This window comes from Vicugna pacos, chromosome 6, assembly GCF_048564905.1.
Source record: "Vicugna pacos chromosome 6, VicPac4, whole genome shotgun sequence".
Lineage (NCBI taxonomy): Eukaryota > Metazoa > Chordata > Mammalia > Artiodactyla > Camelidae > Vicugna > Vicugna pacos.
Window position 1 is genome coordinate 71,278,323 of NC_132992.1, and position 19,705 is coordinate 71,298,027.

Here is a 19,705-nt window from a genome sequence, read left to right on the forward strand (position 1 = left end):
AGAAAGGAAAAAGGTCTAAACAAATTCAGGTATACCATGTTTATGAATTGGAAGACTCAACATGTTAAAGATGTCAATTCTCCCCAAATGATATGCAGATTTAACAAAATTCTTATCACAATCTCAGCAGAATTTTTTGGTAGTTTGGACAGTTTTATACTAAAATTTACATGGAAAAGCAAAGGGTCTAGAATAGCTAAAGCAATTCTAAAAAAGAAGAATAAAGTCAAAGAGTCAGTTTACTCAATTTAAAGTCATTATATAGCTACACAGTCAAGACACTAGTATTAGTAGAGGGATAGACAAATAGATCAATGGAATAGAACAGAGACCCCAGAAATAGATCCCCACAAATACGCCCAACTGATCCCTGACAAAGGTGCAAAAACAGTGCAATAGAGGGGGAAGACAGCCTTTTCAACAAATGGTACGAGAGGAACAGGACGACTATAAGAAAAAAAAATTCTTGACCCAGTATATGAAAATTAACTCATGTTAGATTATGACCTTAATAATAAAAAATGTGAAACTAGGAAACTTTTAGGAAAAAAAATAGGAGAATATCTTTGCAATCTAGGACTAGTCAGAGTTTTCAGATACCAAAAGCGTGATCCATGAAAGGAAACATTAATACTCTGACTTCATCACAATTAGAAACTCTTGTTCTGTGAAAGACCCTATTAAGGACATGAAAAGAAAAGTTAAAGGCTGACAGAAAATATCTGCAAACCACGTATCTAACAAAGGACTGTGAACATCTATTATCTGGCACAAATAGAAATAGAGGCCTCAATTCTTAAGATACCAAAAGCTTGGCCAGACACTCCTCAGTAAGGAGTAACACACATACTGGCAGCAAGGGTAGGATTAAATGGGTCAAGTTCTTTTACTTGAAAAGGTTTCAAAAATCAGAAGACTTTACCTTTGGTCTATTTTAGCACCCTAACCCCTTAAGAACTTACCAGGCTAATGACCCAGCGATTCTATGCCTAGGGAACTAAAAATGTATGTCTATACAAAAACTGTACACAAATGTTCATATCAGCATTATTCATGATAGCCAAAAGTGAAAACAACCCAAGTGTCCATCAATGGATGGATAAAGAAAATGTGGTATACCCACATAATGTAATACTATTTAGCAATAAAAAAAAATGAGGTACTGATTCATGCTATAGCATGGACAACTCAAAAGCATTATGCTAAGTGAAACAAGCCAGTCACAAATAGCCACATATTTTATAATCACACGTTTACTAGATGTAAACAGGAGAGTAGTACCCAGAGTATGTACATCCACAGTAGCAATATATAAGCAGTTGCCTAGGGCTAAGGAAAATATGGAGTGACTGCTAATGGGAACAGGGTGATGGGGTGATGAAAATGGTCTAAAACTGACTGTGCCACCATGTTTATACAACCCTATGAATTTAAAAAACATTAAATTCTGTATTTTAAATGAATGAATTATGTAGCATGTGAATAAAGGTTTTATTAAAAAGAAGAAGAAAGGAAAAGAAAAAGGAAGGTAAGAATGGAGAGAGAAAGGGAGAAAGAAAAAAAAACCTACCAGGCTGAAAAATCTTATAGTAGGGACTGTAGGCTACATTTAATCCACCAAGCTTCACTGAGATTTCGTACCGCCCAGCCCTGCGCACAGTGAAGGCCACCTTGACGACGTTGGAACTGGGTTCCTGGAGGACTTCCTGGGTCACTGGAATTTCCACTGCTAGCTCAACATGAGAGATGTGAACTCTTAGTCCCACAGGCCGATGTGCAGGGAAAGGTTGCCCATTCTTATAGAATAACTGCGGTGGTGAGAAGAGGGACACCCGTTAATGAACAAGGGGAGAAAACATTTCCTGTGTAACCTGAGAGTGTGGGAAGAGAGGAAGTGGCTGGCAAACCCCAGTACCCACCCACTCCTATGGTCCCGTTCACACAAGGAGAAACAAATTCTCTTAGTGCTTCAAAGAAAACCATTATATCATGAACTAATTCTTCCCCTGTTCAGAGGATAGGGGTAAAATGCACCACTGAATCAATTTCAACTTGGTATTTCTGAACCACAAGTGCAGCCTCCCCTGTCTTACCCTCCATTTTTCATTATGTTATCACTGCTAAATCAAATGTACAGGTAAGTCAGCAGGTACCACTGGCACTGAGCAAACAAAACCACCTGGCAAGGCTAGGGGGTTCAGACTATGAAGCCAAGCAGAAGGCTGCAATGGAGAAGTCATTGCAGGGGACAGCAAACTTTGTGCAAAGAGCCAGAGAGTAACTATTTTTGGCCTTGTGGCCAAAAGTGAAAGCATCCATAGGCAGTACAGGAAGATGAATGGGTGTAGCTGTGTTCTAATAAGCTGTAATTATAGAACCAGGAAGTGGGCCTGATTTGGGTCTCAGGCCATTGTTTGCCAACCTCTAATATAGAACGCCAACTCTTTACAGTAATATTCTCATTTTGAAAAGGTAACATTAAGCTTTATACTTCTCCAAGGCTAAGCACCTGTTAAACCAAAATAATAGAGAACTTTGTGACTCTTCAGATATTAACAATTCCCAAGTTCCTGGAAGGGGTTGAAAAACAAGGAACATATTAACATTCCAGGCCAGCACCACCAAGAGACTGAACTGGGCTCTGGAAAGCAACTGACTCAGTAACCCCCGTGGGTATGGAGACAGAAACATTCCCTTACATGCACTCGGAAGGCCATGCTGTGGCCCACCTCATAGGGGTCCTTCCAATCCCAGGAGACTTTGCAAGAGCGAGGATCCAGGTAATTTCCCCGCACATAGTCATAAATAGTCCGGTCCCCTCGGCGTTCACGGTCCTCATTCTGGAGGAAGCTGACTACACGTGCGGCAAGCTCAAAGAGGAACTTAATTGTGAAGAAGAATGCAACCACAGACACTGTGATGCCACCTACGTGAAAGAGAGAACACACACACCACCTGCCAGTTACACATTACAGCTTCTCGTTATGGAACAGGCTGGCCATCTCTCACATGAGAATTCCAAAGATACTCTACTGGGTCACCACCTCTGTGGGTGAAGAGGTACTTCCACACTAAGGTTAGAAACTACAGTCTTCAGCAAATCCCACCCACTGCCTATTTTTGTAAATAAAGTTCTACTGAAACACAGCCCCACCCTTCATTTACTATTGTTTAGGGCTGCTTTTGCCCTCAAGCAGCAGAGTATGGTAGCTGTGACACAGACTGTATGGCCTAGGAAGCTGAAAATATTTACTCTTTGGTCCTTTACAGAAAAGGTTTGCCAACCCTTGTTCTATACCACAGACCACATATAACACCTCTCCCCAATGTTCCTGCATGCGCTGGGCCCTGACACAGTAGTAAAAAGAACACATATTCTAATTTTCCCCATTTGGAAGTTTTCCCCTCCCTTGCCCACTTGGCAAAAGCCCTCCCCAATCCCTGCTACAGTTAGGGGTTCCCTCTTCTCGGCTCTCTTGAACTCCTGTACATTCATTCATCTATTACAACTTTTCGCCCATCTCGTGTTATGAACTTCGTGGAGGTTGATTTTTGCCTTATTTGACTCTGACTGGGCAGGAAACAGTGTCTGGCACTGGCCATAATTACTCAATAAATATTTCCCAAATGAATGAATTGCACTGCCAACTCTGTGAAGGTACATTCTGGCATGACTAGAAATATTTCTAAGTCTATTTTCAAGGAGAAATATTTCTAAGCTTGCCTTCAAGGAGGCAAAAAGGGTACACACAACCCTAACAAAAAAATAATAAAGAGAGCTCTTTCCATAACATACCAATAACGTAAAACATCAGGTCCCTTCAACGCCAACAGACAGCCGAGGATCACAGCTGCAGCTGCAAAAGAAAACTTGTTCAGTTTTTCCTCCAGCTCTTCCTTACTGCCATCTGTAAGATGAGACAAAGTAGAGCATCTGGCTTGAGTCAACCATCTCCAGCCTTACTAGCCCTTCTCTCTCTCTAGCTTGACAGGTGCCCCACAACACTGCAGAGAAACAGAGACTGCATCACTCCCCCTAAAGACTTTCAATCTACCGACCACCCTAGGAATACCACAAACAGCCACCTCTAATTACCAAATGCAGAAACATGGCTTTCATCTTCTTAGATCCAGGGCCCCAAGACAGTTTCCCTCCCCCATGCAAAGTAGTGCTAATTAACATAAGCAAAGAGGATAATGGAGTCACTTTCCCCTTATATTTACCTTCTGGAAGTAATTCATCTAAGTAGAAATAGTTACATAAAATGTGGATTTTTAAAAGCAAGTATTATCATCATCATGTAATTAAAATGAACTCTGGGTCATCCCAATAATAAGCAGTGAGTGGGCATGTAAAAGAAGCCATTTTTGCTGTTACCAATCAGACAAACTAATGGGCCCTGTGGAAGATGAGCTCAGCAGAGGCCAAGGAGAGGAACCAAAGGAGAAGACTGTACTTCTCATCCTAAGTGATGTCTGCCAAGGTCAGAACAATTCAAACAGGGGCCAGAGTCTGAGAGAAAACTTTCAATGTTATTAAACTTATTTCCAGAATAAGACTTCAATCTTTATTACTCATTTGAACCACACAAGGTACTGCCAAGGAAAAATTCAATGCACACTGACATTTTTGACCTTAGCATAGGCTGTATATGCTCTCCAATCCACAAAGCACTAAATTCATTCTTTCAAATCTGTCTCCCTCCCTCTCTGTCTCTGTCTGTCTCTGTCTGTCTCTGTCTGTCTCTCTCTCTATAAAGATTATCAATATTATCTCAACCCAGCACCTTTTATCAGCACTACTATATTACTTAGAGATAAGACAGCTGAAAATTTCTGGGTTCAGATTTAGGAGAGACCAAAACAACTTTTTTTTTTTAACTAAGTATGCTTTTATGTCTAATTGTAGTGGGAAAATTTAATAGAAAAAGTGACCAAAAAGGCCATTAGTTCCTTTGATAACAATATACCCAATGGAATCCATACAGAGTAGTGTAATTTGAGGTATGATCATGTCAAGTTTCATAGAAATCCCTATTTAGACTGGTGGTTAAAGTACTATCCAAAGAAATCCACAAGGGAACATTCGCACTGTCAATACACATGGATTAAGCTGCCCCTACAATGGGACTATTACAGAGACAAAATGCTGACTCAGATCTGGGATCACAATTACTGAGCCCCTTGCCAAACAAGTATCTCATCTCCTGGGACCCTATGCTGAAAAGCTGGTATCATCTCTCAAAAAGCATCTGTCTGTGCTTTACAGGAAGTGCTAGGTGACTTGGTGGGACCAAAACCAGCAGTTTAACTGTCTTAGATACTCCCCTAGTTGGATACCACCCAATCTGATCCTGGATGTAAAAATTTAGTCGTCAGCAAAGTTATAGCACTCAGCAGAAAATGAAGCATATATAGCTGATGTTATAGACTTGTGGTCTCAAGTCTCTTACTCCTTGGAGGAATAAGAGAAATGCTAAATTTATGACACATGCCATGAGAGCTGGGAAAAATCCTAAGTGTTATCCCTCACAATTACAACAACTTTTTCTGTGAGAGGCCACTGACAAGCAATACATCAGAGCCTGGAGACCAGATCCAGGGCTACAACTGTGTGGCCTATCTAAGCTACAGAATTCTCATTGCTGTAAACAGAGTTGAGGTTTAATAATTTCAATGGCATCATCTCCTTTAGTGTGATAAGACTTCAATATAACAAGCCACAGCCATCAAGACTCTAAAATCAAACATTACAGCAAAGAGAATATAGAGGATGAGGGTACGTACTCTAGAGCTAGACTACCTGGGCTTAAATCCATTCTCTCCCACTCAGAGGGTGACCATAAGCAACATATTTAATCTTTCTATAATCTGCCAGTGTCCTTATTCATCAAATGGGGATAGTATCTGTCTGTACCTCATAGGGGTGTCATGAAGATGAAATGAAAACATATGTCAACAGCGTAGAATAACGCCCAGCACAGAATGAGTTCTCAGTTTCAATTATTATTATAATTATTATCAATAGTAATAGCAGCATCACTATTCCTTTGCTTCAGAGCCAACAGGAAACTCAGGGAACCCCCTACTAGCCCCCACTTTCTTTAATGAGAAATGCATCAGAATGACAAAAGGCAAGGCTTTTCTTACTGTACTTAAAATCTCTGCCTACATAGGCGTTCTTTATGTCTGAAAATTTTTTTAATGAAGAATTAAAATTCATCCTAAAATAATTCATCCAACAAATATTGAATATCCAGTTAATATCCCAGGTATTGAGGGAATGATGCAGAACAGCCATTGTCTCAGTACTCATGGCTGGCAATAATGAACTTGACCTTGTCAAGTCCTTGTCTATTTTTTTCCCCATTCATTTATTTCTCAACCAGATCATCTGATCTAGACCTTTTCCAAAGGTCAATTCTACATTTCTACTCCAATTCCCTTTTTCATTTAAAACTCAGCACACCAACTATTACTTTTTTTCCAAACTCTCCTCTTTTCCTTGAAACCTCCTTGTGACCAATGACTTAGCTCTTTCAATTCATCACTGAATGATGTGATCTTTACAAAATACCCCACTTCTTGTATTCCTCTCAAAAACCTCCTCAACTCCAGAGTGTGAGCAGAAGTGCATCCTGGGCCTGCTGGAGAACTTCTAGGAGCCCCTGGCCCAGGACAGCATGGATTCTCTGGGCCTCCTCCAGAAGCAGTTTGTATACAGCTCATTGTGACTTTTGCGACAAATCAAAGCTAGTTTTGGTATTTAAAACCACACCTCCCCAACAATGGGATACTTACCCATCTCTCAGTTTTACATGGTCACATTCTGAACTTGTCTTCCCTCTGTATTTTCTCTATCTCTGGATGCTGTCACAAAGCCTTCATATCTTTGTCTTTGGGTACAGGATTTCTTTTTACGGTGATCCCTCAAATCACTTTTATTCCAGATTTCACCTCTTCTGAAGACATTTTCTATCTTCTTACTGTCCCTCTCTACCTTATCTCTGCTCCCACCCCATCCCATACTATTCTCTTTGGTCCCATAATGCACAATACCTTGTTATTCAGCCTATGATCTAGCTGAATCAGATCCTTGACACCTTCACATATAAGCTCTGAAATGTCCCATCTCCATGCCTTTGCAAAAGTCATCTCCTTTGCCTAGACTATCTTCTCCTCTCTCAGTCTTTATCCATGAAAAATCTCTTGATCCTAAAGTCTAGAAAAATCCTGTCTTCCCTCCCTGAAATTTGTCCTGATCCTCAATTAAAAAATTCCTTATCTCCTCTAAATTCCCAAGCTACTTTATTTTTCTTATACCACTTATATTCTTTCAGTTCCTTGTGTGTTTTATTTTCCATTTCAGATGGTAAATAACATGAAGCAAAGACTAGTCTTAGAAATTCTCCCCAGCATCTAACATAATTACATAGAGTAATTGCAATAAATATAACTAAGTAATTGCAATAAATATAACTAAAATATCTGCTGAATGGATACAGTCATATGTGTTCTTTTCTTTGTCCAAGAATCAGAATGCCTAAAGATCAGGTATTTTCTGCCTGATGGGGCCTTCCTTTTGATATAGTTTTTAAAGACTTCTCTAATTAGCAGTAAATTCATTTGAGATGGGGGTTATAAACTCTTTAGACCAAATGTTGTCAATTTACTTCATTCAGATATTTAAGCATGTATCAAATACCTAGCTAGGATTAGAGTCATGGGTTCCCACGCATGGCTGGTATCTTAGGTTTAAGGTCCTATCTTCCTTATCTTGAGGGTTTTTGTTTTTTTTTTAACAATAGTTTCCACAGCACCTTCCACTTTCTGCTGCTGACACTTCTTCATAAAATTATTTTGGAATTCTTCCTGAGTCTAATTTAAGCACAAAGAAGCAGTATGTTAAGCCTCTGCCATACTATTTCATGTACAGCTAATTCAGCTACATGAGTATTTTGTTTTCAAGTTCGATCTCTTTAGTGTTCTTGCCTTTACACAATTCAGCAAATTGTGATACCCTAGGCTAGCAGAACAACAGGAGTAGTAGTAAACTCATAAATTACAACCCCATTACTAAGCCACTTACCATAGGCCAAACACTATACGAAGTATTTTACATATTAACCTAAATAAAAAGCTAGGCTTATAAAAGTTGACTCGCTGAACATCTCCTGGCTGGTTAAGTGACTCAAGTCCGTGTCTAACTCTGAAGCCCAAAGTTCTTCACCTCATTCAACACTGAAGTATGAAAAAGAGTGGAGTCATAGGGACAGTGAAGTATTTGGGAAGAGACAAGATGTAAGAAAACAGGTAAAAGAAAGTATGAAAAACATTACCCAATCTTACTGTAAGAATCTCACCATAAAGCTAAAATTAGAAAGATAAATGCTTATGGCCCCTTTATAAACCTTTTGAAATAAAAATAAAGTATGATAAAGGAAAATGGAATGCAGTACCAATTATCTAAGGAAGAAATATCACTTGCTTACTAAAAGATCCTGGGCAAGTTGCTTAATACTACAGCATTTTGGCTCATATTACCTACAAAAGAGGGAAAGGGGAAATACTTGAAGATAATCTGTCTCAAGGGAACATTACAAAGTTGACTGACAAAACATATTCTAAAACTATTTGCTTTTTCTTTTGGTGTATAAAGACTTACAGTTACAATATCAAATAAATTTTAGCCCTGACATTGAAGATCAGTTGTGAGAAAGTCATTTCTCAGAAATGGAGAACTGATTTCTTCATACTCAAAGTTGCCCTGCTGGGAGCAAAGTCAATTCTACCTGCAACTGTGCATTTCAATACTACCCCTTGCTGAAAAGGCTTTGAAACTGAGTCCATGTTCTACATCCAGTACAAAGTGAAACTTAATGAGTCTATCCCCTTACCTTTAAACGAGGGCCCATGTTCTGAGAACCAAGAAGAGTGCTCCTATTCACCAAGGTGGTAACTTTTGGCCACATCCACTTTGTCTTCCAGCTTCCACATGAAAGAAAATAGCTGCAAGGTCAACAGAAAGTGCCTGTCCATCAGACCTTCAGTGAGGGTGTGTCACAGAAGCAAAGGGTCAATGTTTCTGGAATGAACTGGATGAATTCCAGGATGGAGAAATACAATCCCAAAATATATCATCCCTGGACCTCTCTAGTGCAGGGCACAATCAGCTGCCAAAGGATGCATGCGTTCTGTCTCAGGATCTTACCCTACAAAGAAAAGAAGAGTCAGTGGAATAGGTTTTTATTTCTGAAAGAGAACCCCCAGAAAACAACAAAGAGGAGGTAGAATAGGCAATGGAAACCCTGTGGCACTAAAAATAACCTAGGCCTGGTAAACTCTGGCCAAATTTTCCCAGTTAAAAGTCCAGAAGAAAAGTCAAGCGGCAATCTCACGGCCTTCACCGTGTCATCCACTGGAAGGGAGCTCCAGCACTTCAGCTGATTCCAGCCCTTCAGTAGAAGCGACCTAGAGCATAGATTCAGAGTGAGCCTTGTCACAACCGCACACCCAGTTTCGGTTTAACGGGGCTAGAACACAGGGTATGGGAACAAAGTGAAAACAGAGGAGAGGATGTAGGAGGGGCCAGGCTGCCGAGGGCCCTGGAAGCCGTGACAAGGAATCAAGATAACACTCAGCTAGAAAGCAGAAACCACCAAAGAGCTTTAAAACCTTAATCTGTCAGCCTATACAGTCTGCTCCCTTTGTGCCCGTGTTTGTATTTCCAAGACAGGGTTAAACAATACTGACTTTATCTTTAAAACAGTAAGATTTGCTACTATGAATAAGGGGGAAATTATTGTGAACTTTCAAGATAAAGTCACTGAGTAATAAAGTTCAGTAAAGTCAGCCTGTACCTCAAAGATAATCATGAACTAAATGTAGCAGAAAGGGGGTTATAGCAAGGCACACACAAACAGCCACTACACAACATGTGAGAAGAAACAACAATCCATTTCCACATGGCAGGAACTGTTCTCAGTGCTTCATATGTATTAACTCACAACTCTAAGACATAGAGACAATTATCCCTATTTTACAGATGAGGAAACTGAGGCAATTTCTCAGTTACATTCTTAAGATTTCGCATAAGTAGCAGAGTTCAGTGAAACCCAAACAACCTGGACTCAGAATCCATGCTCTTAATGACCACTCTACTGTTTATCATGGGAAACCAAGAGTGAAAACACAAAATGCTAAGAGCAGAACAGAATGAGCAAAAGCCACCATATCAAACTAGTTGGCAAACTTTTATAATTAAAAATAAGTACATGTAATTATTTTAAAATATGGCGATAGACTTGCCAAGTACATGAACTAAAACGTGGGTCAGCTAGCGACTGGAACCAGCTTAAAGGATCCACAAACAAGAGAACTACATAAACTATGAGAGATCCATTAGAATGCTATATAAGCATTAAAAAAATATACAACACTTTAAAGGATTAAGAACACAGTGAACTGCTCACAAATAAAATGTTAAATGAAAAAGCAAACACAAAATTATTTACATATCATGAGCCCAATTTTTATAGTATTACATTACATAGAGAAGACTGGAAGAAATAACATAAAAACGTTAACAGTGGTCATCTCTTGGTGTTTGGAATTATAAACAATTTTTATTTTCTACCTATAACTTTCAGTGTTTTCCAAACTCTTAACGATGCAAGAACATATGAAAAGTTCCTATTTCTGGAGAACAAATACAAAGTATTTGAGAGAACAGGCAAGTTGTCCTTTTTTCAGATAAGGAAATAGTATTTTTAAATTAGCTAAATATAATAGAAAGTATTAAACTTTCATTTTTTTTAAACTTTTATTTCTATTCATAATGACCTCAGTGGGTCTCCAACCCTGTGATCAGCTATTTGACTATTAAATCAAACAACTCCTAGATCCAACATCATCTTTACTCTGCCCCACCATGATCTACCGTGCTTACTTCTGTCCCCTCAAACCCGCCCGCCCCCGTCCCATGCTTCAGAGCTTCTAGGGAGCTTCAAGACTCAACTAAAGCACCATTCCTTTTCCTGGTCCAACTCCCAAGACCCTCTGAGGGCTCCCCCTACACCAAGCAGAACCAATCACTTTCTACTTTGTGATACTTCTATGCTGAAGATATCTCTATTATAGCATTTATTGGTCTGTATTATAATTATTTGTCTACACAATTGTCTCTCCTAATGAATTGCAGACTCCCTGAGGATACTTAGTGGGTCTTCCTCATCTTTGCCTCCCAGTCACTAGCATGGTATTCAGAGTCATTTCAGAGTCCATACTTCCCCAAGTTCCCCAGTGATTCCTATGTATGTTAAAGTTTAAGAAGCATGGTCCTCTTTAGAGCAGTCAGTCTGAGAAGGGACCCAACATTCTGCACCTCTAACAGGTAGGTTCACAGGCAATGCTGATGCTGCTGGTCTGCAGACATGCTTTCAGGAGAAAGGGTCCATACAGAAGGAGATGGCAAACTACACCCTGCAGGTCAAATCCAGACAGCGGTCTTTTTTTGTTTAAAAAAAAAGTTTTGTAAAAAGAGAATGAACACAGCCAAGTTCATTCGTTTACATTTTGTCTACAACTGCCTTTGAACTACAGCACAGAGCTGAGTAGTTGCAGCAGAGATGTATGGCCCACAAAGCTTTCCTATCTGACCTTTTACAGCAAAAGTTTACCGATCCCTGGTATGGAGGACTTAGTCGTAATGCGTTGTATAAACAAACTCATTTTTATGTATCAAGAAAGCATAAAAATTATTTTCCAGTTCTACTATGCCCCTCCTAGGAAAACAGCTATAAAACTGGCAACATTATACAAATGTTTCTCCTGGCTAATTTCAACTGTTATTTAAAAGTTTTATGCCTTCCATACCCCAAATAGGAATTTTATACATTCATTTCCCAAAGTATGTGTTTCATACAATCATGCTTGGATTTCCTCAAGGCTATAACTTCCTAAAACCACCTAGTACCTCAGGGACCAAATCCTATATCTGGGTTTCTAAAATTACCACAATACATACTGACTTAGTCTCTACTTTTGAAGTGTTATTCTTTAAAAGTCGTGGAAAAAAAAAAACTATGTGAAAGTCCACTTTGGAATTCTGGTATATAAAGAGGTAGGGGTAGCACATAGGAATCCTAAATAACAACCACTGAGTTCCACAAAATAAGACAGGACAGGAAAAAGATGTTTGCTTTACAAACTGTCATCTCCAGCTTTCTCTACAGAGAGAAGCACCAGCCACAAGTCCACGGAAGTCAAATTTAAAAAACAAATCATTCAAGTAGCAAAAGGCCCACAGGTTACAGTGGTCTAAATAAGGAGGCTCCAGGAAATAAAGTGCACCATAAGACACTTTAGCTTATTAGTTTACATTTTCCTTTGCTTCATTTCACCCTTGGTTTATTCTCTCCACCCCCAAAATCCCACCATAAAAGATCACCCTCCCCCAGCAAGTTTATACTCTTGAGATATTTATACAGTGTATATTCCTGCTACCTTGGTTCAGCCAAGTTATACAGTTTTCATTTATATTCTTTCCTCATCAATCAGCCCCTCCAGTCTCTTAATCATTCCTGTGAGTCTTCTGTGAACTCCCTCCAGCTGGTCCCCAGCGATCTGGTAATGAGGTGCCTCCAACTGACTGTAGCCTTCCAGGAACAGCCTCGTTACTCAGAACAAGATGAGCTCACCCTCCTCAGCTCCATGACATAATACTCCTGAGAAGACAATCCTCTGAATCACAGAAAGCTAGAATGCTGCCATGTTAGACTATGACCCCATTCCATGCTTCCAGATTTGGACATTGGGGCATGCCAGAACGTGCTAGCAGACAGGATAAATGACACGTGTTCCTGCAGCAACTAGTTATTAGAGGATGAGGTCGGTGAGGAGAAAAAAGTATTTTCATGTTGGAAAAAACTCACAGTAAAACAGAATGCAAAATATGTACAAATTTCTAAAGATAAAGCAAGGGTATATTCAAAACAGTCATATATATTTTGTAGTTTTGTACATATTTTGTACTTGGGGCTCTGCTCCCAGCCAACAGGTTACATACCAACCAACCTCCATCATTAGAGGTACCTGAGCTGAAAAGTTTGAAAAGCAGTATAACCTCCACCCAACTTTTGGCATACCATTCCACTGTCAACCCACTCCATACACCCACATTGTATTTTTTTTTGTTATGGTCCTCCATCCCTAGATATCTATATTTTCTCTTAAAATTATTTGCTAAAGTTTTGTGTTTTAGCAAATTTACTGTAATTTACTACCAACATCTCTAGGTTCTTCTGTATCATTCATTCTTCATTCATTTCATATTTACTGAGCATCTGTGGTAGCATGCCAGACTGTGTGCTAAAAACTAAAGTCACCAGGATAGATAAGACAGGCTCTTTTTCTTAACCTCAATGAACCCTGTCCAACATGGGAGATGGACAACACAATGTGGCAAGTACCACAGAAGAGGAAAAAACAGTGCGTGGAGGAAAAAAGGAGAGAGGTAACCTTGCTTGAGAGGAGTGGAAGTCTTCACAGGAGTGGCAATGGAACTATTACTTAAGAATGAGTAAGCATTTGCAAGGCAGGGAGGAATAAAGAATCAGTATTCTAGGTAGAAAGAATAACATAAGTAAAAGTACTGAGTTGAGAGAGCAAGAGAGAGAGAGAGAGAGAGGGAGAGGAAGAGAGGAAGAGAGCGCAATGAAAAGTTAAGCATGATGAAAGCAAAGTGTTTAGAAAACCACATAGGGCCAAACCAGGGTGACTGATTCTAAGCACAGTGCAGTGCAGTGGTCAAGAGCATGAATCTTACAAGGAAGTCATCTCGGGCAAGCTACTTAGCTTATCTTTAGTTGCCTCCAATGTGAAATGGAGATACACTGAGAAAAGGAAGGAATTCAGCTGTTCTTGGGGAGTAAGACTTGGAATATAAGGAAAGGGAGGACCAGCTGAGACTGGAAACTAGACCCGGGTGACTTGGCACTACAGGAGCACCCTGGATGTGGCTCTATGTGCAAACCAGGCTGCTGGGATGCCAGGTTAGGATGGCAGTTTGTGCCCAGGGCACAGCAGCCCAACTCAAATAAATGAGGGAGATGGAACTGAGTGTACTGGAGGGAACTTGGTTCAGCTAATTATACAGTTATTATTTATAGTCTTTCCTCATCAGGAAAGATGAGAAATCCAGAGAAATCTCATTTGGAAACAACAAAAGCAACAATCCAAATACTAGGTTTTCTGGGCTTTTATCAAGTACAATGATAAAAGCAAGAATCCACCTTTATTGAGAATTTATTATATGCCAGCACTGTTTGAAGTGCTTCACATATTATCTCATTTAACTCTCACAACCACCATATAAAGTAGCCATGTTATTATCCATATCTTATAGATGAGGAAACAGAGGTACAGAGAGCTAACATAACTTGCTTATAGTCACTAAGTTGACACCAGGAGCCAGGTAATGTGATTCCAGAGCCTACACTCTTAACCAGGAATATTAATGCATCAAGAAGAACCCCCACAAAGAAAAAAGAGATATTCTTGGAATATCTTTTTTAATTTTTTAAAATTTATTTTTAAAATTTAAATTAATTTTAAAATTTAATTTAAAAATATTTTAAAATTAAAATTCTAAGCAACAACAATGAAACCACAAGGGATGTTTTTTAACTAAGGGAGTAAAAGAATCACACATTTAAAAAGAGGTAACTCTGGGGGCAATGTGAAAGAGACTCTGAAGAGGAAGACAGACCAACGGCTGAGAGACAAGACAACAGGATATTGGTCCAAGGGAGTAACTAGGCACAGACAGTGTGATGCAGAGTGGGGAGAGACTACAGTATGCTTTATTTCCGTAAGAAGCAAAAGGATTCGTATCTGTGAGACCAAAAAGATCAAGGATAGCAAACAGCCAAGGACAAATGAGGATTTTCTATGCTTAGGAGACTGGATGAATAATGGTGGAGAAATAAGGAGGCAGAGCAATTACATAGGGAAAGATAATGAATACAGAACTGAACACGTTAAGTTTAAAGCATCTATAGGCTATCTAGGTCATTATACCCACAAGACAAGTGGAACTCTGAAGCTACAAAGATGCCAGGATTCAGAGGGCAGTGAAAAGACATGGGGACTGGGAAAAGATGACCATAGAAAGTAGGCAGACCAAGAATAAATACTAGCTACAGAACCCCAAGGGGATCAACTTTAAATATGCCCAAAAGAAGCTAGCAAATCAGAATAGAAGAAACTTAGAGGAGAAAAATCGTAAAAGTAGTTTATTAGAGACAAAAGGAAGTGATTATTTCTAGAAATTGGTGGTCAATAGTATTAGACCAAGTAAAGATTTAGACCAGCGGGGGAATTCAAAATCAGCCCTCAAGGTTTTTTTCCGTAGTCATTTGGTAATCTTATTTTCTGATCTAGAAACTTCTTCAAATAAAATTTGTGTCTTATTCCCATCTATTTTCATTAATATTAACCTAAACTTGACTCAACACTAATAACTAGTAAATGCTTTGCAACCCAATTCAGTGATACTGATTATTATTTCAAAATTATTTTAATGCCTATAAGAAATTCAGATCCAAACTAATCTAAATCCACTCTCTAATCCTGCATAAGTCACTGGTAAAAATAAAATCTCTTGTCAAATTGAGGTGTAATATATAGATATATAGTAAAAGTCACCAATTTAAAGCATACAGTGAAGAGTTATGACAACTGTAGAAGGTTATGTTATAAAATACAATCATGATACAGAGCATGTCATCACTCCCAAAAGCCCCCTCCGGATCCTTTGCAGTCAGTCCCTCTCCTCCACCCTCCTGCATAACTACTGATGTGCTTGCTTTTACCATAGTTTTGCCTTTTACAGAAGGCCATATAACCATCATACAAAGAATGCAGTCCTTTGTGTGAGACATGACACTTGAGCACCATACATGCTGTTACATGTATCAGTAGTTCATTCCTCTTTATTGCTGGGTAGTAGCTGTCCATTATGTTGACCTACAACAATTTGTTTCCATTCACCAGTTGAAGGACATCTGGTTTCTATCTAGTTTGAGGGTATTACAGATGAAGCTGCTATAAACATTATAGTACAAGTGTAATGTGGACACAAGTTTTCATTCCTCTTGGGTAAACAACTAAGAGTAGGATTGCTAGGTCATGGGTAAGTATATATTTAACTTTTAAAAAACTGCCAAACTGTTTTCCAAAGTGGCTGTACAACCTCGTGTTTCCACCAGCAACATATGAGAGTCCAGTTGCAATACCCACCTACAATTGGTATTATCAATCTTTTAAATTTTACCCATTCTAATAGGTGTGAAGTGGTATCTCACTGTGGGTTTAATGAGAACTTCCCTAAGGACTAACAATATCGAGTATCTTTTCATGGGCCTATTGGCTGTTTGTAAAGATTCTTTGGTATCCAAGTCTTTTACATTTAAAAAAACTGAGTTGTCTGTCTTCTTACTACTGAGTTGAGTTATAAATTCTGAATACGAGACCGTTATTAGACATATGTTTGGCAAATATTTTCTGTGGCCTGCTTTTTCATTTTCTAAGCAGTGTTGTTTAAAGGGTAAGTTTCTAATTTTTCTAAATTGATGAAATCTAACTTATCAATCTTTTTCTTTCATATTTTATAGTTTGTACTTTTTTTGTGTCCCATTTCTTAAAAAAACTTTGCCTAACTCAACATCACAAAGATTTTCTTCTGTTTTCAAGAAGTTTTACCTAAAAGTTTCACAAAAGAGAACCTCTTGTCAAAATTTTTAACAAGATTTAAAAAAAAAAAAGCTTGCATTCCATTTACCTCATAATTAGTCACACAGTTTTATTATCCCTTTGTTTCTTTCAAAATCAACTTCCCACATTACCAAGCACTATTTAAGTTATAGTCTATTTCAGAATTGGAGAGATTTTTATCTTTCAACAGTTATTCCCCTTCTTCAACCTAATAAATGGCATTTCTAAATGCAGACAGAGTTTTTAGTTCCTCAGTCCTCCTCAAACAGACATAAAACTTCTGGACCCCTGATGCTGGTTCTTAAAAGTAATTCTACCTTTCTTAATTCAATTTTGATTCCATTACATCATTTTCTTTAAAATAAGCCAGAGTTCTTCAGACTCAAAATTAAATGAATAGTACATATGAAACTATTCTATGTCCCCTGGAATATAGCATAGTTCAGAGACAGTAGGAAAATGGTATACAAAGCTAATGTGAATAAAACAGGGAGAAATGACAATTATCATTGCTCATTTTATAACTTCACAGGATGTCTGCAGCAAAATAAAATAGAAAACTGGCTCATCTATGCCCCTGTCACAGTCTTTACTCTAAATCAAGAAAATAGCAACTTCAATTTACAACTCCCTCCTATCCTGATGTTTCTTCTATTTACCAAATGGACTCTACTGTGCCTGATCCACGGAATTAGAACAGGCCCCTGTGTTCCCATACCATGGCAGCTTTTATGCTTAGGTGACCCTGGGCCACTGAATCTTGGCTATAATAGGAAAATTTTTAAACTAATTCTCTGAATCTGACAAGCCGTCTCCCTCAATAAGTCTAGGAAGTTTTTATTTCATTAACTGTGCATGAAGTGGCAGGCAAACAGCCAGATCTACAGCCCAGTAGAACTGGAATTGTCACACAGATACTTAAAAGCTCACAAAATTTCTACCTCAACTACCATCTATTACTTTCAATTCTATCCTTATTTTTGATGGAAAATAAATTATCTATATAATCAGAAGAGCAACCTTAAATGAGTATTTTATGGTTCTTTGTTTAAGATTGAGAAGAACAACTCAACTTGCCACAGAAATGGCAACTTAAGATGGCTCAATTTAAAGGAAAAACTAAACACTTACGGTATTCAAAACAAAACTTCTGTTGACCTAATAAATGTTACCAAACAAGGATTTATTAATTTCTTCAAATATGTATTAAGAACCTACCACATGCCAAGCATGCTGGGTACGTTGGGCCTTTAAGATTCCAAAATAAGCAGAATAGCTCTTGACTCCTTAGAAACAAACAGTTTAGTAAAGAAGACAGACAAGTAAATAATTAGTGACGGTGATAGTTCCATATAGTAAAATCTGAGGTGAGCACACGGTGCTAGTGGAGCCGAGGAAGGGACCCTCAATCAGGATCAGCTCTTAAGCTTCTCAGGAAACTTCACACCACCCTCCTGGGAGCAAAGCCAACTCTTCTACTGAGTTAACAGTGCTTTGGGAATCAAGGGCTACAAAACACTACCTATGCAGTATTGTTTATTCTCATGGTCAATGACTTTCTCTCCCCAGCACTGGTCAGAGGGGATTATCGGACCACATACACGGCATAGAAAAAGCTCATTGAAAACCCCAACCTATTTATCAAAATTACACATGGTCTAAATGCAATGCGGTATCCTAATTTGGATCCTGGAACAGAGAAAGGGTATTAGTGGAAAATTTTGTGAAATCCAAATAAAGTCTATAGTTCAGTTAACGGTGTCATACCAATGTTAATTTCTTAGATGTGACAAATGTACCACAGTTATGTAAGACGTTAACATTAGAGAGAGAGCTGGGTAAAGGCATACAGGAACTCTATTATTTCACAACTTTTCTATAAACCTAAAATTGTTCCAAAATAAAATTTGTTTAAAAAAAATAGGGGGAAAAGGCATAGCTCAAGTAGTAGAGTGCATGCTGAGCATGCATGAGGTCCTGGGTTCAATTCCCAGTACTTTCTCTAAGAATAAATAAGTAAACCTAATTACCATCCCCCACCAAAAAAAAAATCAAATTAAATTAAAAATTTTTAAATTACATATAGTTCCCCACTTTACATTCTCACTGCCCCTTAGGATTCTGATCATGCCTTCCAAGTCACTGCCCCAATTCAGGTAACACCTGGTTAAAACACTTTTTCAAATCCTTTCTATAAACTATTTATGTAGACCAGCTGGGTTTTCTTCTTCACCAAAACATGAAAAATTAGATCACATTTGGGAGGTTTTAACTGTTTTCTCTTCCTAATAACTTCAACAAATACACCAGGGGGTATCCTTAAAGCCAAACTTTCCTAAGTGGACAAGAGAGGGGCTAAAATAACCTGGACTAGATCTCTGGATAAAAGCAAAGGGTAGCTTAACGACTTAAACATAAGACACGACACTATAAACCTCTTAGAAGAAAACACAGGCAAAACATTCTCTGACATAAATCTCAGCAATGTTCTCCTAGGGCAGTCTACCCAGGCAATAGAAATAAAAGCAAAAATAAACAAATGGGATCTAATTAAAATTACAAGCTTTTGCAAAGCAAAGGAAATCATAAGCAAAACAAAAAGACAACCTACAGAATGGGAGAAAATACTTGCAAAAGATGAGACTGACAAGGGCTTAATTTCCAGAATATATAAACAGCTCATATAACTTAATAACAAAAAAACAAACAATCCAATCCAAAAATGGGCAGAAGACCTAAACAAGCAATTATCCAATGAAGACATACAAACGACCAATAGGCACGTGAAAAAATGCTCAATATCACTAATTATCAGAGAAATGAAAATCAAAACTACAGTGAGGTATCACCTCACACCAGTCAGAATGGCCATCATTCAAAAGTTCACAAACAATAAATGTTAGACAGGCTGTGGAGAAAAGGGAACCCTCCT

At 38.5% G+C, this 19,705-nt stretch overlaps 1 protein-coding gene across 11 annotated transcripts in view; it reads right to left on the minus strand.

Annotated features, from left to right (window-relative positions):
* Positions 1–19,705, minus strand: part of AREL1 (apoptosis resistant E3 ubiquitin protein ligase 1) — a 39,011-nt gene that overhangs the window by 14,150 nt on the left and 5,156 nt on the right. For 3 of the 11 annotated variants that reach the window (XM_072963425.1, XM_006206071.4, XM_072963422.1), the window contains 4 exons: positions 8,898–9,212; positions 3,797–3,857; positions 2,700–2,926; positions 1,571–1,808 (listed from right to left, as the gene is read on the minus strand). In XM_072963425.1, the coding sequence (XP_072819526.1) occupies positions 1,571–1,808; positions 2,700–2,926; positions 3,797–3,812 (481 nt within the window). In that variant the 5' untranslated portion in view covers positions 3,813–3,857; positions 8,898–9,212. Of the gene's footprint in view, positions 1–1,570; positions 1,809–2,699; positions 2,927–3,796; positions 3,909–8,897; positions 9,213–19,705 lie in introns of those variants that run through there. The other 8 variants (XM_072963423.1, XM_072963424.1, XM_072963427.1 and 5 more) reach the window with 7 other exon arrangements.